Source organism: Dermacentor albipictus, chromosome 1 (assembly GCF_038994185.2).
Source record: "Dermacentor albipictus isolate Rhodes 1998 colony chromosome 1, USDA_Dalb.pri_finalv2, whole genome shotgun sequence".
In the NCBI taxonomy this organism is placed as follows: Eukaryota; Metazoa; Arthropoda; class Arachnida; order Ixodida; family Ixodidae; genus Dermacentor; species Dermacentor albipictus.
Window position 1 is genome coordinate 340234266 of NC_091821.1, and position 24204 is coordinate 340258469.

The 24204-nt window shown below is 48.7% G+C and overlaps 1 protein-coding gene across 2 annotated transcripts in view; it reads left to right on the top strand.

The window, feature by feature from the left end:
* Positions 1 to 23982, top strand: part of LOC135905088 (neural cell adhesion molecule 1-like) — a 288619-nt gene extending 264637 nt beyond the window's left edge. For both annotated transcript variants that reach the window (XM_065436102.1, XM_065436177.1), the window contains exon 12: positions 22574 to 23982. In XM_065436102.1, the coding sequence (XP_065292174.1) occupies positions 22574 to 22599 (26 nt within the window). In that variant the 3' untranslated portion in view covers positions 22600 to 23982. The remainder of the gene's footprint in view (positions 1 to 22573) is intronic.
* Positions 23983 to 24204: the final 222 nt, after the last annotated feature.

Below are 24204 nucleotides of genomic sequence, written 5' to 3' on the forward strand. Positions count from 1 at the left end.
GTCCTCCTTTTTTTATTCTGTTACATTGGGTTACCAACTAGACGAAACCAGAACTTTGCACAATTTGGAAAACCCCATGCTTGCAGAGTTTATTTTGTGGCCTTGAAAAGCAGTGGTTCAGATGGCACTGGAGGTATTCGGTCTCTCAAGTTACACAACGCACTTGTTTTAAGGTCAGCTATGTAGGCATCGTGAACTGAATGTTATGCGAGATTTTCCATTGCGAGTGGGTTATCTACCTCTGGAAAGCGTGCTGGAGTGACTCACGTTTAATGTGGAGCAGCCCACTTTTCCTCCCGACCGTGAGAGTGAAGCATTACGAGCCCAGGGATCGTGGAGCCGCTGTACCTTCGCTCTTCCCTCCCTCTACAGATACATAACCCCATTAGGGTTGCGCAAGTAGCTGTTTTGCCGCACTTCAACTTAATAAGCACTGCGCTAGAGTGCTGCCGAGTACTGCGCAACAACGTCTCCCAAGTTGCTCGAAGTGCATTCGAGTGACTTTGTCAAGACGCTTATGCAGTCTATAACGCTTGTGTAGTTTATAGGCGTTCTACGTTTGTAAGAGTGCCTTCTCTCACCACCGCCACCAAGCCACATTTTTCAGCTCGTTGCCCGGCTACTAGATGCCGCAATCATCACCGGCATTCTGCTCGCGATTCGCGCGCCAGACATTATTGCATCTAGGAATACCAATTTAGAGATGACGCAGATGGTCGATTGCAGGGCACAAGATTGAGAGTGCACCCCGAACATTGTCATGGCAACGCCCTGAGTGGCGTCACACACTCAAATACTTGCATTATTGACGTTCGCAACAAAGTACATTATTAAAGCAGGCTCCTCCCCAAAGCATGTAGCAGAATGAGAAAGCGACCTTTGACGACGACGCGCACAGTCGAGTGACTTACACAAGCGCTATGTGGGGCTTTTCGGAAAGAATGCCAGTGCAATAACGGGCATGTTAAGAACCATGCAGCGGATGGAGCTCACTGCTCGACCGCGTTTTCTCCTTTTTTTTTTCTTTTTAGCTTTCCTGCACTGCATGCTTAATAAGCAGCAAAGCGGACGCGCACAGGGGCGTGTACGCGCGATTGATTCGCGGAGTACGTTGCCAGCTTTCGTTTGATTGGCTGTCAGAACGGAGCGATGCCTCAGAAGAGTTAAACTATGGCAATCATTACATCGCATTCTCCTGTTTGCCTGACTCTTGAATAACGCCGGGCATGACAAGATTCATTGCACGCTTTCCTTTCTTCTGCTGTAACTTCGTTCTCTCAGTATTGCCTCAGTATTGTCTCAGTATTGCCAGTATTGCAAATGTGCTTTCCAATTTTGTTTTCTGGAAATATATCGAATGCAATCCATATGCCAACGGCAATATTGCTTCAGTAAAGGTTTTCTTGAACTTTCCGCTTTTTTTTCTCAAGGGGCACCAGCACACTGAAACATTTTTAGAATGGCCAAGATTTCAGGGAAAAGCAACTCGGTGCTGAACACCTCTGATTTACATGTGTGTATTGACATCGATAGGAATTGTTGGGGATGATTAATTGCGGGTCTGTTCATCCTTTTTTTTTTAATCTTCGCAAAATTGATCACGCACTAATTGCCGAGTGTAGTACGAGGCTGAACTTTCTATAATTACCACGTATTTTTACTGGCAAAAAACGAAACTATTAATGAAAGTGAAGCCACACCTTGATGCCGATCAAGGAGTCAACGCATGTTAACGATAAAAATAAGCAGTTGTAGCGGTGGAGATGAGGCTACCGGAGGCCTAAAGACTAAACAGTTTATTCAGCATGCTAGACTGCACAGGGTGTTTTAGCGAACACTTTCAAAAATTTGTTAAAGGTTGCCTGTAGCGGATAGCACAATTCTAGTTCATGAGCTGGTCTACTCAAAGAGGCGGACATTAATTGCGCTCAAAATTGAAATGCATAAACGACTAATTAACTAACATTGAATAATTAAGTTTTTGCCTTATTACCCTATGGCCATATTGCAATTTACAAAATCTAAAAGAAATTATGAAGTTTTACGTGCCAAAACCACAATCTGATTATTAGGCACGCCGTTGTGAGAAACTCCGGAAATTTGGACCGCCTGGTTTTTTTTTAACGTGCACCTAAATCTAAGTACACGGATGTTTTCGCATTTCGCCCTCATTGAAATGCGGTCGCCTTGACCGGGATTCGATCCCGCGACCCCATGCTTAGCAGCCCATCACTGTAGCCACCAAGCAACCACGGCGGGTTACAAATTCTAGCCGTGGAGTTCGCAAGGCGAATACACTTGGAATGAATTCTCAGGATGGCACCAGCATCTAGATATTAATTCCCGAACTTTGCGGAGAAATGCATGGCGTTCCAGTTACGTTTGCGCTTCACTGCATAAAATGATATTTTGTTAAGAAAGTAGCCGGAATGCCAACGCATTCCTCCGCAAAGTTCAGGAATTAATACCTCGAAACCGGTGTCGCCCTGAGAACTCGCTCCAGGAGGATTCGCCTTGCGAACTCCACGGCTATACTAAATAAATTGCAATATGGTGCATAAGGTTCAAAACTGAATGAGTGAATTTTCGTTATTAGTCGATTATGCATTTCAATTTTTTTGTGCAAGTAACCTCGGCCTCTTCGAGTAGACCAGTTCATGAACTAAGGAAGGAAGTATTTTAATGATTGGAAAATGTAGAGAGGTCGGCCGGATAATGGAGCATCTGGCCTGCTACTCTACGTAAGGGAGGGGGAAGAGGGGAAGAAAAGGGGTCACAATGATGGATGATAATGGGAGGAACGAGGTGAATGACACATTACACAACTGGCATCACAGGCGTGAGTCCAGGCCCGTGTCACCTAGGAAACGTGAAAGTGCACGCATTGTCTCTGTCGTCTGCCAACTCTGTGGCCACGCGCCTAGCAAGAGGTCCTCCGACAGTGGTCCATTGTGGAAATGTCTCAATGTATCTGCCAATGTTAGTCTTTCTCGCGCATACTCAGGGCACACCACGAGCACATGTTCTATAGTCTCTACAGCGCCACACACTGAACAGTCCGGGGAGAATTGTGTTATCTGCCACAGACAACATTTAAAAAGTTTTCGAAAGTGTTCGCTGAAACACCCGGTATATAAAAAATTACCGACCCTTCCCTATCGGGAAATGGGGGTAACAGCAGCTTGTCCTGCGTGCACTTGACCTTCGTCACGGTTAAGTAACCCACATGTAACGGTGCCGGATTGCTTCGGCCTCCCGCTCCCTCAGCTCGGCATTTTCTTCTCGTTGCTGACGGATTGCGAGGGCTCGGGCTGCTCTAATGGCTGGATTTGCGCGCCGACGGCGATCCCTTTCAGGGGCGAGTTCTCGCCGCTGCTCGTCGAACGCTGCCCTTTCCTCGGGGGAACACACAACGCGTGGCTGTCCCATTCGTTTTCCGAGACCGAACTGAACGGAAACCAAGCCGGTGCAGCGCATGCGAAACCCTTTCCTACCCTTTCCCTCCCCGACGGTAGCGAAAAGGCTCTGACCGGTTGCACGCGTGGCGTGAGCGCGAGCCTACGCAGCTGTAATCCTTGTTAATGACTCACACTCTGGCGTTGGCGCACTTGTAAACTCATCAAATCGCCCATTCCCGCAGCTGCTCTGCTCTGGGAGCAACTGGGTTTTCGCGTGACCATGACAACGCCACTTGTGAGCCAATACAAGCTTCGCTTGAAAAACACGCATTACAGCGCGTGCAGTGCTTTTGAGGCCCCACGCGTACGCTAACATGGTGAAGCATTATCACGATATGTGCATGCGTATTATAACTTTATAACAACGTCATATTCTCGTACACACGTTTACAATGCAACAACAGTTACATGGGTCGGAGAATGTGTCTTCGTGTCTATGTTTTGTATAAAGGTTGTTGCGTACTCCATGGGTAGCGTATCGTACTGCTGCCGAATTGTAGCGACGCCTGTTTATGGAAGCTCGACCGACGTTACTATTGGGTAGCGTGGCGTTGTCGGCGGGCTGCGGGCATCCGGTAGACCATGGCGACCAGGCAAGGACGAGACGATCTCTAGTGCGAAACTTGCACGGTTTATTCAAAGGTTGGTGAAAGGTGATAAGAAGGAGGAGGAGGAGGGAAAACTTTATTTGCTCTAATTGCTCAGAAATTAGTGGTGGCAGATGTGGTCGGCCGTCTTCACGGTCTTATTCCCCATCTGCGCAGGGTCGACGCCCCTATTCCAGGGCACCACTGAGGGTGGCTACTCGGCGAGCGTGCCTTACTAGTCCATGCTGGACTTTCGGGTCGCTGCTGGAGAGCACCCTCTCCCATTGCTCCGCACTCGGGTCTTTTATTTGAAAGAATTGTTGATTCTGAACGCATTCCCATGTAATGTGATATAAGGTGGGCTTGGCGCCGCACCAGGGGCAAATGTCTCTATATTGGGTGGGAAACATCTTGCTTAGTGTGTTTAGGTTTGGATATGTTCCTGTTTGCAGCCTCCTCCAAGAGGTTGCTTCATGCTGATTTAGGCTGTTGTGGGATGGGGAATGAAGTGTTAAAAAGTAAATTTCTCAGCCCCTAAATAGGCTCTCTAAAATCGTGGGAGGGATCTTGCTCCCGTCGACGTCACGTGACAGGCATAGCGTCTGGTTTGCGGAAGGGCGTTCCGCCGCCGTAGATACCAAGCCGCAGGTCCGGGATTGTAGACGCTTATCCTTCTCTTTTGCGCGTTGCTGGTTCGCGGAAGTTCTCCTGCAGAGTTTGACAGTTCGAGCAAAGGGTCCCTCTAAAGTCGCACACACACAAAAGGGGCCTGTAAACACAGCAGGACGTCCGCCAGACCGGCGTACACTTGAGACAACCATGGCGAATTAGGAAGTCACACTTCGTTTCGATGAGGCATGGTGGTCGAGAATCCATTTTGCACGGGGTGCTAGGCGTCAAACGTAACAAGGTACACACTTCTGTCAACAGCGCTCCATCACAACACAGCAGAGTAACGAAAAAGGTACAGAAATTCCGAGAACTGTCTACTAACGTGGATGCATTGTTTGGCTCGGTTGTGACTTCTTTTTCGCTTAGTATTGCTTACATTCTTTTTCTAGCTTATGCGCGTCTACCCATGGGCTTCCCGGTGGCAAAGAATGATTAGGCTTTAGTGGGCAACTGTCATATTTGCTTGCCGCATGCGGCCTCTTCAATGCGATCGTACCAATTGAGCCGGAACGCCAGGAACGAGCGCGCCTCGGCAGCGTAAAGCGGCAGAAAGGGAACACCAGCTGCCGGGAGACTGCAGGGAGACTGCAGGGAGACTGCATCGTCGCGAATTTCAAGTTCGCCCAACCCTACATACACTTGTTCCAACCTCAAACTTCAAGTAGGCCCACTCCGAAATTGAAGTTTGTCCACTCCCAAATGTAAGTTGGGCCAACCCCAACCCCAAACTTCAATTTGACCCACCCATAAATTTACGTTGGTTTACATGCAAGTGTCATGTTAGCGCACTCCCAAATTGAAGTTGAACCACTCCCAAATTTCATATTTGGCCCACCCCAAACTTAAGTGGACCCACCCACAAACTTCAGTTGGCCCATCTACAAATTTCAGTCGGCCCTCTCCCAAATTTAAGTTGAGCCACCCTCAAATTTCAAGTTGGCCCACCCCCTAATTTAAGTTGGCCTACCCCCAAATTTCAATTGACCCATCCCCACATTTCAACTTGGCACACCCCTACCATAAGCTTCCCTATGCATATTCTAAGGAGCCCTATGTATCCCCGTGGGCAATCTCCTTTCATTTGTTTTTGCTTTTAATTGTTCCTTACCGCTTGAAAGCTTCCGATCATCTACATTTGTGCAGTCATAACGAATAAATTTCTAAACTTTGGAAATTACGCATTTTTGTGCATATTCAAGGCATTGTGCTTTTCGCGTGACTGGGCTGGGGAGCTCGCCAAAGAATGCTTACGCAATAATATGTGCCATGTACACCGCAGCTGAGTACATGGTACAAAGCTGTGCGCTGTGTGGCCCGCGCTTATTTTTACCTCTTTTCGGAAGTATCCTCTCTCAAACCAGCCAGTAAAGTGCAGACATTAATTTCTTTGCATCGCAGCCTATGGACAGAACCATCGACGACTGTATCACGTGGTAACGTCGCAATCTGAGGATTTCTTGGCGCCGGCGTACTTTTTTTAATGTTCTCCAGTGCTCGATCTAGCGTGTAGACCTGTTCAAGCCAGGACAGTTAAACACGGCAGCCAAGTGGCGGCCTGCACCGTACAGAAGTCTCTTCTTCTGGTAGCACCGCACAACGCGTGCAGTTTGTTCTCAAGTAACGCAGCGATTTGTTGTCGAGTAAAGGCGCAATTCCTGCCGCTAGGTTTGTCTTCCCGCAAACAAGAAATGTGCCAACATTGAAACGTCTGGAGGTTGAAAGCTTGGAGCGGTTGTTGGGGAGGGGAGGAGGGTAAATTTAACGTTCGCTCGCTTGCGCAAGGCGGAGAAAGTGAGCAAAATTTACGAGGCGTGCCGGAGAGCCCTCCGCGCAGGGAACAATTGTCTGTCCAATCACGTCCGCCATCTAGCCTGGGACGGATCCTTAAACAGAAAGAAAATAAACACTGTAATCGAAAGTATACACTCTCGGGAACCTCTGTTCCTCACGTTATTTCTTTTTCCTGGCGCGAACGAACTGTAGTGGCAATGGGTGCGGCACTTCAAATGATTGTTTACTTCCCCCGTTTGCGTCCTCCTGTTTACTTCCCCTGGCCTCCTTCGTGTACGTACACTGCCCACACAGAACCACGTTTCGCTTGTTTATCCCGTCACATGCCTCAGATATCAACCTTGCCGTGTCTGTACACGCCACTGCCGCCTTGTATGACTTTATTTGGCACATTTCTGAGGCTCTCTTGGGCCCGTTTGTTTGCCAAAGGAAAAATTTACCGGGACGAGGAACAGACCGAGAGCCCCGTTTTGTCGAGCTTCGACTCAAAGAATAACTTTATTATTTTTAATTCTTTTTTTAATTCATTGTCATGAAGGCAGAAGCACAAAACAAGAGCAGACGAAAGGAGAGAAGCATACAGAACGAGCTTTAGCCCAGAGCTGACAACCTCGCCACCAATTTTGCTCTACCATAAGAACTTCTTACACTAGTTAAGTAGTCAGCTCTAGTTTTCGTCACCTATTATTCTCAGAGGTAGTTAGAATCATCTTCGTCATCATCATCATCATCTTGCAGGACGCAGGCCTCTCCCTGTGATCTACTGTGTACCTCATAATCAGTTCGTAGTTTTGACAGGTAAGACAACACAATTTAACAATGGTATTTGAAGAGAACTTCACTTTGGTTGATTCTCCTGCAGCGCTTCAGTTCCAAGATCATCATTATCATGTGTAATTTTTCTTCATGTCCACTGCAGGATGAAGGCCTCTCCTAGCAATCTTTAATTTTTTCTGTCTTGCGGCAACTGAGTCGAACTTGCACCTGCAAATTTCGTAATTTCATCACTCCACCTAGTTTTCTGCCGTCCTCCACTGCGATTTCTTTCTCTTGGCACCCATTCTGTAACTCTAATGGCCCGCTGGTTATCCATCCTACGCATTACATGACCTGTCTAGCTGCATTTTTTTCTCTTAATGGGAATTAGAATACCGGCTATCCCCGTTTGCTCTTTGGTTTATCCCACTCTCTTCCTGTCTCTTAACGTTACGCCTAAGATTTTTCATTTCATCGCTATTTGCGCGGTCCTTAGCTTGTTCTCGAGCTTCTTTGTCGACCTCCAAGTTTCTGCCCCATATTTTAGCGCCAGTTGAACGCAAGGATTTTATACCTTTCTTTTCAATGATAGTGGTAAGCTCCCAGTCAGGAGTTGGCACAACGCCTGCAGTATGCACTCCAACCCTGTAAATTTCCTTCTCATGATTTGGGTCCCCTGTGAGTAATTGACCTAGGTAAGCGTACTTCTTCACAGACTCTAGAGGCTGACTGGCGATCCTGAACTCTTGTTCCCTTGCCAGGCTATGGCATATTATATTTGTCTACTGCCTAATAATCTTCAACCCCACTCTTACACTTTTTCTGTTAAGCTCCTCAATCATTTGTTATAATGTGTCCCCAGTGTTGCTGAACATGACAATGTCATCTGCAAATCAAAGATTACTGAGACATTCGCCGTTGATCCTCACTCCTAAGCCTTCTCAGTTTAATAGCTTGAATACTTCTTCCAAGCATGCAGTGCATAGTATTGGAGAGATAGTGTCTCCTGCCTTCCCCCTTTCTTGATGGGTAACTTTCTACTTCTCCTGTGGACAATCAAGGTAGTTGTGGAATCTTTGTAGATATTTTCCAAGATATTCACGTATGCCTGTATTCCTTGAGTACGTAATGCCTCTATGACTGCTGTTACCTCTACTGAAGCAAATCTATGAAAGTCATATAGAGAGGTTGATTGTACTCTGCAGATTTATCGATTAACCGATTGATGACATGGGTGTGATCCACTGTAGAATATCCCCTCATGAAGCCAACCTGTTAGATGGAAGGTAATATAGAAAAGTTGTAAGCGTTTACTTTCTGCTGCTCCATATTTTGACTAAGGAGCTACGAGAGAGGAAATTTACAAAAAAATAATATGCGTAGAGAGGACGAAAGAAAGTACCATAAAAGGGAATGCTGGTTTTCGTTTACAGAAGAGAGAGAGAGAGAGCTGCGAAAATTGAATTGTGCGGTTCAACCTCCGAAACCTGCAGATTGTGTAATGGTCACCGAAGAGAGCTCCGGTGTAATTTTTACCGCCTGGGGTTTTGCAACCGCTACCTAAGCCTAAATTAATTTTACTTTGCATTTCGCTCCCCTCGATATGCGGCCGCAGCGTTCGGGCATCGAACCCACAACATCGTACTGAGCTGCAAAACGTTATAGCCCCTGAGTCACCACGCGACAGGTCAGAGCTGCGGTAAAAAAGGCTTTCCTATAGAAGGCAGCAGGCAGTTACGTGCCACCTCTTTCATCAACTCTTACATAAATCAATCAACTCGTAAACTTTTCCACAAAGTCTTTGTAGTGACCACCGCTACGCTCGTCCCTGCCTCTCCCCTTAACCGTGCTACATGTTTATATCTGCACTGACCTTACATGTGATGAAAGTTCTCTAGCCATATAGTCGTTTTACGTCGATAAGACGCCGCAGTGGATGTCCGTGGATAACTTTACCCTTTGTGGAATCGATAACGTGTGCGGCGGTGCACACGGATGCCTTCTCAGTTTGCCTGCATTCATAAAGCAATTTCCAGAGCTGGTTATTAGCACACACTTTCGTGCTGAGTCTATACTAGCGCTTTAGGTACTCAACTACGCCCGAAGGGACCTTACATATGTTCTGCGCGGAGTACAGCCCCATGAAGAGAACCAATAGCTTTAGTTCAGAAACCAACCTATACAGACCTCAGTGACCGACTGTAATGGTGATGCGCACATCCGTAGGAAGTGGTACCCCTCGGGGTTCTCTATCCTTTCTTTCTGTTCTTTCTTTTTTACCCCTCAACCCCTTCCCCTGTGTAGCGTAGCAAGCCAGACACGCGTCTCGTTGGCCTCCGTTCCTTTTCTTTTTTTTGTTCCTTTTGTGCTCCTCTCACATACCGCTGCTGTATGCAGTCAGTAAACTGAACCTCGAAGACACTCGAGGAATGAAACTGGCAAAACTAAACTCTCGTTGGGCGCGTGCCGCTCTCGTTGCATCTCCACCCAAGTCGATATGTGTGTGTCGAAATTCAGCCGCTAAAGCAAAAGAGAGAAGCGAAAGCACGTATCCCGTGCCAGCTAGTGGGTCCTCACGAAGTCTGCGCCGGAAACGCGCATGCGGATATGTGCAAATGCGAAGCGCAAATACGGCGACGGCAGGTGTGCGCCGCATGACGATGTGCGCGCGTGTTTTTAACGTCACTTTAGGTGTTTTCGTCGGACCCACTTTAGAGGCGTGCGGCATCGAGCCGATGTGTGATGATAAGCGCTACGGCAGAACTTGTATGAATTGAAATGCCGATGAGGGAGCTGATCGTTTTCCTTTTCTTCTTGAGACGCGTTACAAGCGCGCTATATTATGGAGGTGAGTAGAAGGGAGTTTCTAAAGTTTTCTAGTGTTTGTGGCGTACGTAGACAGAGGTCCTAGCTTTGTAGGAAGCTGGAGATGCTACTCCAGCTGCAAAAAAGGTTGCTGTTTCGCCGATAATACAAAGTGGTGACGCGGTAGTTGGCTCAATATTATGCGTGGCAAGTCGTGCACTGCTTCGTCTGGCGCTAAAACGCTTTCACGAACGCTGCCACATTCGTCATCGACTCAGATCTCTCGATGTTCTGATGCTCTTCACTGTTTTTGCTTTCTTTCTCAAATACTTTACCTGGGTGTCGTGTTACTTCTGCCCCTTCGTACGACAATGAAAAGTTGCGGAAACGCCGGTGACGTGAGATACAAACATTCCCGTTTTGAGAAAAGCAACTTAATTAGTCGCCGTTCGTAGACAGTGCTGTCGCGGAAATGAAACTCAATAGAGACTATTTGCAAACTTTAATGCCAGCGGCTTGTTCATATGTTTTTTTTTTTTTTTACCGTTGGCAAACTGAATGAAAAGGCAGACCCGTTTGTCGGTTGGCTGCTTGTATCCACCCACGACTAGACGCACCTACATGCACCGGGAAAGTAATAAGACTATTGCCAGGAAACAAATTTATTTTGTCTTACCAACAAAACGCTTAAGAATCTCCAATATATGCTGCTTTGGCGTCGATACACTGTCGCCAGCGTTTCTGCGAAGACTGGTATGCTGTCTGATAAAGGGCAAGCGAAAGAAACACCCTTTAGAGACCACGCCATGGCTGCATCGACTTTGTTTGCGGCCTCAAAATTGTGTCCTTTCAAGCCGCATCGGATCCGAGAGAAGAAAAATGAAGTTGGTCGGAGCCAGGCCGAGACTTTAGGGGGGCTGCTTGAGCGTTGCGGCGTTGTTCTTGACCAAAAGCGCCTTCACTTTCAGCGATATCGCTTTGTCGGGATGGAGCACCCGGGTATAGTGGTGATCTCGATTGCTTGCACGGAAAGCCCTATTTCTGAAGTGATCGAGTACTTCCGGGTAAAATGTAGCACCCACATAGTAGGAATTTCGGACATTGTCCCTTCGGCAATCTGTTGAACTTCACCGCAACACCCGAGCGTAACTCAAAGGGAAACACTTTTAAAATTTGTATTTCAAATGATCGATCTAGATTGAATAACTTTTCGTTAGCAACGTCGAGATGGTACTTCTTTCTAATAACGTACGCATTGAACACTTAGTCGGCAATTGGAGCTGCGTTATAGCAGTGTTGCGGTCATGATTAAAACAACGCTACAAATAAAGACGAAGTCAGCACTAAGTGCCATAAATGGGCGTGCTATCTGGAGGAATAAATATGCTTTCGACGTTGCTATTTGAAACTTGCTGAAATTCCGCAGCAGGAAGGGTCTTTCCACCCCTTCACCCCAAGTTGAATAGGGCGCAAGCCGTTTCGCTTAGGCTCCTACAGACCAGCACATATCCGTGTCTGTCCGCTCTCCACGAGGCTTACCCCGACGTGTATCGCGACGACGCCTGCCCGTCCTGCGGCCAGACCTCCACTCTACCCCACATGCTCTGGGAGTGCGGGTCGACATACCCCAAGTTCATCAAGGAGGAGTGGGACTCGCTTCTGCGTAGCCCCGCTCTATGAAAGCAAATCCTGGCTGTCCGGCGTGCCCGCGACCGGGCCGGTGGGCTAGACCTGCCGGTCCCGACGTGGGACTAGCCGGGTGCGCGACGAGTTCGCGTCCTCGCCGGACCTACAATAAAGTTTATTCACTCATTCACTCACTCAGGTCCCACCTGGGCCGACAAAGTGAAACAGACGAAGCAGACGGGCCGGACACAACACGCACGCCGCCGCACAGGAGAGCGAGCGGGCGCACGATCCCAGGATGGCGCAGTTGATGAACCAAAACGCCAGTCTCAAGAAGGAAATCCGGAGAATGAAGGCCGACTTTGAGGCCTTCCGGAACGCCAGCGCCGTCCAAGCGGCCGCGGCAAGGCAAACGTCTACGGAAGAAGGGGCCACAGCAAGGGCGGTGAAGCGCAGAGCCACTTCCTCCCAGGGTATGGTTGAGGACGTGAGCACGACGGAGGCTGCCATGCAGACGTCCTGGGACCGCATGCAAAAATCCTTTGCGGAGCTGATACAGAGTAACCAGACTATTCTACTTAGAGTGAAACTACTTGAGAACGAGCTTGCCAAGCGATGTGACCTACACTACGGCGACGACGCCAGGCCGGAGGCGGTATCCAGTGAAATGCTACAAGACAACGAGCAGTCGTGGGCTGACGAGCAAGATGGCATCCCAGCCCACCTCCGGTCCAACATGCCCAACCATGGCCAGACCGGATAGTAAGCTCACCGTATGGCAGTGGAACTGCGCCAGCTTCTGGAGGCGCAGGCCTCAAGTGGTGCAGTTCATCAAGGCCCGGGAGCCGCAAGAGAGGCCCCACGTCATTTTGCTACAGGAAAGGGGAATGGAAACGATTTCCCTTCATGGGTACCGAGCTGTCTTCTCGTTCGCGGAGAACGGGCTCGGCATCGCGATACTTATTGCAAACTATCGAAGCCAACCTCATAAGGATCTACCACGCCTTCCTCATGAGCCATATCAACTGCGTGGCTTCTGCGCTAAACTGGTCGCGGTCGGAGGAGAACAAGATCGACGCACTCATGAGGAAGAGCATTAAACGCGTACTCAGCATCCTCGTGACGACCAGCAGGAAGAAGCTGATGCAACTCGGGATTCACAACACCCTGAGTGAAATCGTCGAAGCACAGAAAACGGCACAGATCGTTCGCCTCTCTACCGCCAAGGCCGGCCGCCGAATACTCGAGGTGGCCGGTCTGGCAGCCATGGCCGAGGAGTCGTGCGCCGTCCCGCTCTGCCAGGGTGAAAGGGACTCCTTTCCAGTCTCCCCCTTCCCGAGGAACGTTCATCCACAACACAACGAGGCTCGGAGCGCAGCCAGAGCCCGAGCACTCATCAAGACTGCCCTGCAGAACCCAGCAGAGCTCGCGTCCTTTGTCGACGTGGCGCGGTATCCCGGATCAAACTCATACGTGTCCGTGGTGGTTGACCCCCAGGGCAAGATCCTGAATGCGGCGTCTATCCAACGCTCGACGGCGTCCGTCGCAGAGCAAGTCGCAGTGGCGCTGGCTCTGTGCGAACCCGGGCGCAGGCAGATCTTTACGGACTCCGGGTCGGCAGCGATGGCCTTTCTCGCCGGGTCGGCAGCGATGGCCTTTCTCGCCGGCTCGGTCTCCGTGGAGCCTGCGGCAGGGCTGAGGATCCGCAAGCCAGGCACGGTCCGTCAGGTTATCACTTGGTTCCCGGCTCACTAGAGCCGGAACGTCTACCCCGGCTCGATCAACCCCAATGAGCTGGCCCACGACCAGGCGCGAGGTCTCGTCAACCACGCCGGTCCTAGGGGCCCGGCTTCGCAGGGAATCGACCGAACCACAGACCCGCTGCTTACTTTCCGCGAGATCACTGCTCTCTACCAGCTGCGACGCAGGCAATTTCCGGCTCCTCACCCGAAGCTAGGCAGACCCAAGGCCTCGGTGCTGAGAATGCTGCAGGCTCCTTTCCGTCTCGCTCAAGGCTGAGCCACTACACTCCAGGTGTAGTTCCCCGCTGCCCAGACTGCGCCGAGGAACGGTCCACCTTGAATCACATGCTGTGGCAATGTTCTGCGTTGCGCCACTCGCCTTTCAACAGGCAAGAAGACTGCGATGAAGCCATCAAGAGCGATGACCTTCAAGTCCAGCTTCGGGCTGTCCAAAGGGCCTGCGAGAGGGCTGAAGATCACGGTCTTCCGCCCCCGGCGCAGGTGGGGCCCGCGACTACGACAACGTAGTCCCTTAGGACCAATTGAAGTTTCTTGTCTGTCTGTTTGTCTGTCTCGAAACATAATTTTTTGAAAGCATTACCCGTCGAGTTACGCTGTCGTATTGTGGGGAAGTTCGACAGACTGCTGAAGTGGTAGTGTCCAAATTTCTTGGACATGGAGTTTGCCCAGTCGCTTGAGATTCCTTTGCTCGCTGGTGAGCTCCATACCGAACTCCGGCCGAGGTGAAAAAAAAAGATAGTTCGCTTAGCAATAAATTTTTTGCCTGCGACACTGGCGCCGCCACGCAGCAGTTCTCCCCGTCGGAAACAAACAAAGCATTATTACTTTGCGGACACACCCTGCCTACCTGCTATGTCGTAACTACGATTAGTTCAAGTAGATATGTTCTTATTTTTACAATAGGTTATCAGAGCTCGTTTTCTTCTGCGAGCTTTTGGGGTAGTTATGCTGAAAGAAATCCGGCTTTCTCATCGTGACCACCATGATTTTATGGTGGTCACGTTCTCTAACGCGCACCTAAATTCTAGTACACGAGCATTTTCGCATTTCGCCTCTCCCGAAACTCGCCTGCCGCGGCCGGGCGCTGAACACACTAGCCACTGATCCACCGCGGCGGGGTATACTTGACAATTAGACGAGCGCGATTATCGGAAATGTCAGGTACCAATCAAACACTTAAATTTTAAATCGATCGGCACGAGAATCTGAAGTCTGGATACTTGGAATATATCATTATGGCCGAATATAGGCAATGCAGCCTACGCTGTTATCGAGTTTGTCTTCGAAATAAGTCGACACATATACGCCTCCACAAAAAATCCTTGTTGAAACTCTACAGAAGTATTTATGAGCTTCAGTAGTGCTCAATGTGATTTCTGTTGCGATACAAATAATGCAATGCTCGGTTTGTGGAAAGGTGACCCACGGGGTGCTTCAGGTGTCTGTTACAAGAAGCCAGCCAGTGAAATTCGTGACGCGTTTAAAGGCTGTCACGTTTGAAGCGACTTCCGCATCGCTATACAGGAACACTGCGTTTGACTGTAGGACATCGGCTTTCAAAATAATTCTTTTCCTTCGATGCTATTCTTTTCTCATCATCCGTCACGCCGTGTGACCGATCCTGGTAATTGCAAGGGCGTGGTTTCGTGCGAGCCAGTGACGAAGGGCACAACGGAATGGAAACGAAAAAAGGAATCCTTACAAAAATACGTCCCTAGTTTTACTTTTGCCGCATTCTCTATGCGTGTTTCTTTTTATAGATTTAAAGTCTATTAACTGATTTGATATTTGACTGTATATGCGAAGGCCTCACTTTCTGAACATTCATGCTCGTACGAAAATTTTCGGTAATTAGCACCCTTACAGAAAGTGCACGCAACTAATGTGCCATGACCTTCAACTTCCTTCGCGTCGGCTTCTCTCTCACGTGAACTTGCCTCTACAAGCCATCAAGCAACCCCAGGTTAGGCGAGGTATTTAAGCTCTCGGGTGTCGAAATATTTATGAGCAACCAGATTTACTACATCTCGATCCACCACACAGCAAGCAGCAAACTACGCGTGGTTGGCACAGTTGGGGGCGAATGAGGCAGGGAAGCGTGGAAGAATGGTTATGGGGCTGTTCTCGGAAACAGCGCAAGCCGACCATGAATAACGCCAACTTTCCTCGCGACCCCTCCATCTCAGTTCCCGTCGGCTACACCTACCGCATTTTCTCGTTTTTACCTGCTTGCCCTACTTTTTCCTCGCAATAAGCAACGCAAGAAGGGAGGAAGCAAGAAAAGGGATTAGATGCTATATGGCCCAAAAAAGCCCAGTTTGCTACCGCCCGCTGTGGGAGAGCTGAATAAGGTAGAGAGAGAGAGAGAGAAATATAATCAAGGAGATAAGACTCCATGCTAAGCGGATGTTGGCCTAAGAAGCGCCGCCGTACACGTACACCGCACAGACACTTTTCCTGCATGCACGCACACGGGAGTCGTCCTGATAGAGCACAGTAACGCTTAATACACCTGACGTCGTGGACTGAAGACCGTTGAAGTGGGAGCGCAATTGCCGCATTCTTGGTATTCTTTCTTGATGCAGGGTTCGGTGCGCGAGCGACGATGACGGCAGATTTGCGATCAGCAAAGTTCAAAGCGGCGTCGGTTCTAATTATCAAGAATGCAGCATTCCTGCGAACGTTGCCCGCAACGAGCTTGTGGCTTTGTGGTGACGCTGCATTCACACGTCCGTGCGTGTCTTCACGAAGTACGTCCGTGATTGTGCGCATTGTATACGGAGTATGATTACAGGCTGAAACCGGCTACAGCCGCGCCGCTGCAACACAGCATCGGGGCCGCTACGACTACTGTCACAGTGAGCTGCACCAGGCTCCGTAGCAGGCGATATGTCCAGCGTACGAATTTCCTTTATTTCTTAAACCGTTAGTGCGTTATGGGTACCATCGCAGTGTGTATACCCATTTGCGCAATCTTCCAAGTATTCCGAAAGGATGGATAGGTGGGCTAGTTGGTTGTGCATTATAATAAAAACATTAAGCACTAAAAACGCAAAGAACGTAGAAGAAGAAAAACCATACGCGCGTGTGGTGTGTGTTTATGCTTCTACTTCCTTTGTGTTTTTAGTGCTCTAAGTTTTTACTTTCAGATATTCCATAACAGACGGCAACTTCCTTTCAACCTCCTTTCTTCTGTATAAGAGGTGGGTTAGAAGATGTTGGAAGTAGCACGTTTACGACTGCCATACATTTCGCTTGTCAAGAAAGGCGCCGGCGTTATCACACATCGTCACTAGCACATACAACATTGATGATCGATTGATTCGTGGATCGAGTTCAACGTCCAGAGAGCACCACTGGGGCTATGAGAGATGCTGTAGGGGAGGGCTCCTGATTATAGTCGACCGCCTGACGTTCTATAACGTGCACCTAAATCTATAGTATGGTGTGGCGGGCCCGGGAGGCAGCAAGAGCCACAGGAGCCCTGGACTAAGGGCGCCTCCCGCACAAGCAGAACGACACCTGCTTGTCCTTTCTTGTTTAATAAATGTTTCTCCTCCTCGTCCTCCTCCTCCTCCTCTATAGTACGCACTCGTTTTCTTTGTTTTGTTTTTTTGAATTCCGGCCTCATCGAAGTGCGACAGCTGCAGCCAGGAATCGAGCCCGCGACCTCGCGCTCAGGAGTATAACGACACAGCCACTGAGCCAGCACAGGAGGTTGAACCTATAACAGATGAATGAATGAATGAATGAATGAATGAATGAATGAATGAATGAATGAATGAATGAATGAATGAATGAATGAATCTGCCCCCTCTTTCTTTGGTCAACATGGCCGTAACCTTAACAGAAAAAGGCGGAGGCGACGTATAATCGAGTGGATACGATACCTCGCCCACCCCTATTTTTGTTCGCAAGTTCTCCCCTCCCTAACAGCGCGCGTTTTTCTCCGTTCGCTCGCAGAAAGTCGGTCGACGAGAGATATCCCCCGAGCGTCCATGCCTCCTCGTATTCTGGCCGGAACCCTTTCGCATTTTCCTCCGCTAAAGGGTGAAAAAACGAATGAAATGAACAACCGCTTGGAGGGAAAAAAGGAGACAGACAGATAGCAATGGAGCGAAGGGGTGGTAAAAGGAGGAAAAAAAAAAGTTAAGCCCCTTCCGAAGGGCCCGTCACCCATCAACCGCAGCATGACGGCGGCGGCGGCGAAGCTAGCGCCATCTCGCCGTTACGGCTGGAAGAACTGGCTCCTGCCGAGCAAGAGAACAAGCTAACCGACGACTGCGAAGGCGACGTTTTCGCTTGCGCGCCTGATCTGCCGCTGGCCTAAACTTTCGCTGCGAGCAGGAGCGGAGCGGGGGCGATAAAAGGGCAGCTTCCGCTCTCCCCACGAGGGAAGGGAAGGATGGCCCTCGAGGAAGACGGGCTCCCGAACAGAAGGCAGCGAGGCAGGAGGAAGCGTAGAACAAAACGCGGTAAACGCAAGGCAGAAAGGGAGAGGAGCGGGAAGTAAAAAAAAGGGGGGAAGGGCGGGGAGGGAAGAAGGAAGATAAAGGAAGACTGGGAGGGGAACAACGCGACTGCGTGCTCGCTTGGCGTGAGCGTGCACCGACACCGCGCTTCCACCGCCGCGCGCACAAGCGGACAAACGCGTCGCGTCGTCGTCTGCGGCTCAAAGTTTTGCAGGCGATAAATCACGCCGTCCCGGAAGGCGACGGGGCTTGTTGTTAAACGGGATTTAGAAGAAGAGAGCAAGTTTTTCTTCTTTCTCCTTTTCTTTCTTTAATATTTTTTTTTGAGGAAACGAAAGATGGCGAGGGAGAGTCTATGATGACGTATTCGGCGCGGTTTATGCAAGCGTGGCCGCCGCTGCTGCAAATGGTGAGCGGAGGAAAGGAGGAAGACGAAACTGAAGAGAATGTGGGCCAATTGTGAGAACGTCGGAGGGAGATGGCACCGCGACCGAAAAATTTGCGAAAGGACGAGGCTCGTTCTCTGCCCTCGGAGAGCCGCGCTGCTGCAGTGACGTCGACGGTCGCCTATTTAGCGGGCGCCGCTGGAAAGAGCTCGCCGGGGATGAACGCGAGGTCGTAACATTTGAGCCGATTGGGGTCAGAGGAGCAGCAGGCCGCTTGTCGCGACACGTCGTGGGGTTATTATGATACACCGCTCCCCGGAGGGTTCCTTTTGTGAGACATATTATATATATACATCTTTTTCTCGAACTACACTGCTTTAAAGCTGTGAAGTGCACTGTCGCTCGGGTTTATTTTTTTTTACATACCCCACCGGAGGTAATTTAGTGGCTATGGGATTGCGCTGCTGTTGAGCGCCATTTTATTTAAGCCACCTTATGAACGAAACAAATACAAGCGGGCCGCACATTGGGGAACAGAGTGGCGCTAAACTCAGTGACGCACGCTGTGACTCCATTACGTGACTCACGTGACTCACGCGACGGCGGATTACACTGTATTTGTAACAGGCCGCGGTTTGATTTGACGCCATCTCTGGGATCGGTTCGCTCTACAGTCAGGTTGACTCCGTGATCGACCGACGTTATTCGGCCGGGAACCGAGCACCACACGTGCCCATCTCTGGAGACAAAGGCAAAGAAACCTACGCTTAACTAAGATATTTACGCGCTTAAGTGCTCGTCTATATTTGGTGCAACGAGGCAACAAACTGTTGCCCTGTGAAATTCGTAAAGAACAGAGCCGGTCACCGGCGTATTTGTAGGGGTGGCACAGATGGCCATACAGGGTGTCCCAGCTAACGTTAGCCAGAGTTTGAAAATATGCAAATGTCACGTAGCTGGGCAGAACCGAGGTTGTTGGGTTGGGGCAGATGGCTATACAGGATGTCCCAGCTAACTTTAGCCATAGCTTAAAAATGTGCGAGTGCCACGTAGCTGGAAAAAACCGGTTCTAGAAAGAAATTTCTAAGGCTGTTACAGATGGCCATACAGGGTGTCCCAGCTAATTTTGGCCAGAGTTTAAAAATATGCGAATGCCGCGTAGCTGGAAAGAGCCAAGGCACTTTGCGTGCATTTGCGGCCTCCTTTCACACTCGGAACAACACCTTTATGCATCGGGAGTTTTCATGTTGCTTCACAAATTTCTCATTGACACTCTTCATCTAATCATAATATTTAAAAAGTTGATTAGCTACTAAGGACTAATTACGTATTTAGGTAGAATGAAAAAAAAAAATCTGAGTATCTCCAAGGGACGGCAAACAACATTACCTTGGTTCTGTTCAGCTAAGTGGCATTCGCATATCTTTAAACATGGGCTAAATTTAGCTGCGAGCCCTGTGTAAGCCGATTAGTTAAAAGTGCGGCACATCCCGTTTCTTATCGTTCGCAGTCGGAGAACAACAAACCACCCATCGACTGAAGGATTAGATCGTCGCACGGAAGCTAACGCATAAATCAAGCTCGCCTACTTTGCCACTCAAGCCCGCCACGAAGAAACGAAAGTACCGCACTAAGCGGAGACACGATTAGGTCGTAAAAAGGATTATCGCGACGCGCCATCATTAGGACAGGGTATGCGTGACAAAATTGAGGACAAGAGAGCAACATGCACAAAATTTCGCAGAGACTCGCTCCTCATATATGTATGCCTGGCCAGATTTCCCACATCATGCCGTTCTGTACAGTATTACTTTTTTCGCGCGTGAATGAGTGAGCGTGTGTGTTTTACGTTTGCATAAAATACCGAAAACTCGAGAGTATTATATTCGTGCATATACTTGTCGACTTGATTGTAGATCGGAGAGCAGAATCTGCACCTCGCGCAACTTTCGTAATAAAGACGGTTAAACGGAAACTTCATGTATCATTATTTCTAAACGCATGTGAGCAGGTCAATATAATCTCATTTAAAAATATTCTGTATGAAGTGTAGGTCGTGTTGGTAGTGCAGGCATTGTTTTCGTCGCTTCTTTTGCCTTGCGGGAGACTCACTCATGCAAGCCTCTTAAGAAGAAAGTTTTCGTTTTGGTCTCGTGGGATGCCGGCAGGAAATTGCTCGTGTCATTCTGCTACAGTTGCTCGATCAAGAGGCACTTCCGGTAAATATCACAGAATTAACTAGGATTTAGCTGTCAGGTCCCAGAGGACCTGTCTAAGCTAGATAGGCGCTATATGCCCACGAAGGCCAAATGTTAATGGCTTCGTAACTTCGTAAGAACAGAAGATTAAAAACAAACTCCATAAAGGCTTTCAGACTGCCGTAATGTCAACTGTGTTAGTGAACATTTGTGTGCGTACCGAGGCGCCCAATGACTGAATTTTACCCTTAACATTGACGCAGCCGTGATAGAGGCTAACCTCTCGTTTTCGTTACGCTTCCTGTCCCCTTTCTCCTTAACTCTGTGTAGGTTAGCCAACTAGACGATAATCTGGTTAACCTGTCCATACTCTCTTCACTTTGAGCTTTCTAATGCGGTAGCACTATAAGTGCACTTCGCCCACATTGTAGGCATCCGTAGGGCGAAACAGCCCGAGTAATGTTGAACGCACGCGAGCGCGTCAAATTATGTGCGACAGCGCAAGTTTGTAAGAGGAACGAGGCATGCAAAGTTACTTTCATAAAACAGAGTGTGGAAGGTCGCCCATGACGCAGGTGGGCGCCGATGTCGAGTCGTCTAGTGCGCAGCGGAAGAAGCGGACCAATCCCGGAGTTTGTGTAGTGTAGTAGACTGGGTCACCGTCATACTACGATGGGGCCGACTATCGCCCATGCTGCTTGCAGTTTCTTGGCATTTAATTAATCGGATCGCGAAACTTTAAATGGATTCCAGCATGTGCACTGGATGTGACGTCACCGTACCTATATCTCTCAATCTTACGCTTTTTTAGCCGTAGTGTAATGCGAATTAATCAGTGCCACGCAAAGGCAAGGGAGAAGTGGTCGTGTGGTGCACCGGGAGTCTTGAAATACAACATGCTATCGCATACTTTGACAAATAGCGGTACCTGATTTATGCCCGAATTCTCATCGGTTTTTTCTCCATGCCCTCACTCTAACGTCGAGGCTTACCTTAAGATATGGGATTCTCCTTTTCACCTGCTAGCAACTCAGTAATTTCGGCCAGGAAAAGAAGGTGGACCATGCTGGAAGCCGTAATGTTATAATCGGATATTTCAAGGCCGGAAAATTGAAGGCATCATTGTGGGTGCTTGGCAGCAGTAACAAGCGATCCACTGGCCGCAATTCATAGTAGCCCAATGCGTGAAACTGTGAGGAAAAAAAATTAGTGCCGTGTGTAACTGGAACTATTAATGTCTCCTGTTCCACGCCGAAGCCGTGAAACATACCTTTTTTTTTTTTTTTACTCAAGGTAATGTGTGCTAATCATTGCCCCGTAGAGGAAGCACTGATTGTGGGGTGCACCTGGGTGCCTGATATACATCACAATAAATTAGTCGTAATAGTTGGAAAATGTTTTAGAATCTGTGCAGTCTTCCAAGGCAGTCATATGAAGTCAACAGATAGACTTGCGACTTGTTCCGAGTTACAAAATGAAATGCTACGACAATACTTAAGAAAGAACGAAAAAATAAATACATAAATAAATAACTAAAGAGGCTGAGTAAACAGTGAACTGTATTCGGTTAGGAAGAGTGCTTCATGATTTTAGGTATGATTGATTGATTGATTGATTGATTGATTGATTGATTGATTGATTGATTGATTGGTTGATTGATTGATAAGGTATTTATCCGTTCCTCTCTGCTTTAGTCCCTTTTCTTCCGTGCAAGGTAGCAAACGGAACTTTTTCTCGCTAACCTGTTGGGCTAACCTTCGTTTTTCTCTCTCCTGATCACAAATAAAAGTTGTAGGGAAAAACTCCAGATGCGTTTAACTCCCCTGAGGTAGTCCGTCACGCACTTCGGTTAACATCCCACTGCCGACGGGAGCTGTCGCCCCGACGAAAGATCAATATTCAGCCTAAATAAAGCTTAGCAGAAGAAGGACATGACCCCTCCGCAGCAGTTCAAGTGTACTTTGTTTCATGACGGCTATACTTCTGACGCTCTTGAGCAACTCGTTTCTGCAAAACTCATAACTCCTGGTCACCCTTTGCACGTTTCTCCTTCTCGCAGACTACAGCTGCCTCGACATCAGGTGATCGACGTCGGCCCGGATAAGCGACGCCGCGAAGCGCCTCTAGCAAAAAGGAACCAAGCCAAGGAACAAAGAAGGAGCGAGCGCATTGCCCATCGTGACGACACCGCCAGCCACCGTTCGACGTGTATCAAGCGTCGTTCGCTGAGCCCGTTTAGAGAGATAGTATAGGGAAACAGTGACACACACTGGCGATGGTGACCCGTGCCTAGCCCGTGACGAGAACGCTCGACGCCGCCTCAGAACTGTGTTGTGTGTGCCTTATACGTGGTTAGGAGGACGCCGCGCTGTGATTGGTGCGGACCTGGCGGTGTATGTGTGTGCGCGCTGCTCCGTCATCCCCGTTTTCTTTGCTCCTCTATTTTTTTTTTGTCTCTATTTCTCTCGATTGCGAGCGCCCAGGGCGAGTGGATGGAAGTTGCGCCGTTGTGTTTGTAGCGGTAATTGGATGCGATGTGCAGCGGAGCGGCGTGAAACAGAGGGCACCGCCTCAGGCTGCGGTGAGGTGGCGCCTGCGTTTCTCGGCAGAAATAATTGACGTTGAAAGTGGTTCGGTGTAGCCTTCGGCAGATTTTTCTCCGTAGGTCTACTGGTTGTACCCAGGTCCGACTGGACTTGTTGGCCAGCTACAGTCAGGAATGCAGCGCAATCGCTGACGGTTCTGTCATTCGTGCGCTGCGAGCCGGTCTGCACGTCGTACGAAGCCTTGCAGAGCTAATCGTGTGTTCTAAATGTTGAGTAGTAATCAACATTTGAGCTTCAGCAAGTGCAGTCAAGTTGCATAAAAATGACTAGCTAGCACAAAAGAAATCTGAGCTATTCATTTGAAGCTTCGATGTTTTCAGCTAACCTCGCGTGAAGGAGCACAAGCAGGCAATAGCTCCCACCAACAGTTTCAGCGGACCACCTCCTCTTCTTAATGAAGCAATGACATTTATTTTTCCGGTAGAAAGCTGTTTAAATTGTGGGAGGGGTGCAAATTCAGTTAGGACAGCTCATAAATTACTTTAAATTACCCCAATGTATCTACAACATAAAGAACGTTTCCGAACATTTTACTTAGTTTTCGGCGCCATTATAGCGTGATCGTAAAAATAATAGAGACTATATTTTAATGGAGCCAAAGCGACTCAATGTATATAACGCGCTAGATGTAATGTGTATAATTAATGTTGCCGAACCAAACTACGGTTAGATCTCTCTAATAACGATGCCAACGTGTGACTCTTCCCATTTGAGGTAGAGTTTCAAACGCATGGGGAATTCGTCTTAGTCATACAAGACATTTTTATCGAAAGCCGTGCCGTGACATCTTCCTGATATTGACAGGATATGTGTAAATCGAGCGTTATCCTGGTTGCCTCCAATTGTTACAGTACTTGGGCATTGATACGATCTCGATCGGGTGAGGTGGGTCTTCGCCGCAAGAATCGGGAAACGACGACGAAGCCGGGCATCGTAATGAGGGAAAAAAATTAGAAAAGAAGGTATTCACTTCATTGGTACTACATGGTTGTGACTCTCATCCAAGTCTGATCGGTTCTGATCAAACGCGGGGGCCAGGACGGCCTTAAATAACCCCCCTTTCCTCCGTTGAGGGAATCCACTG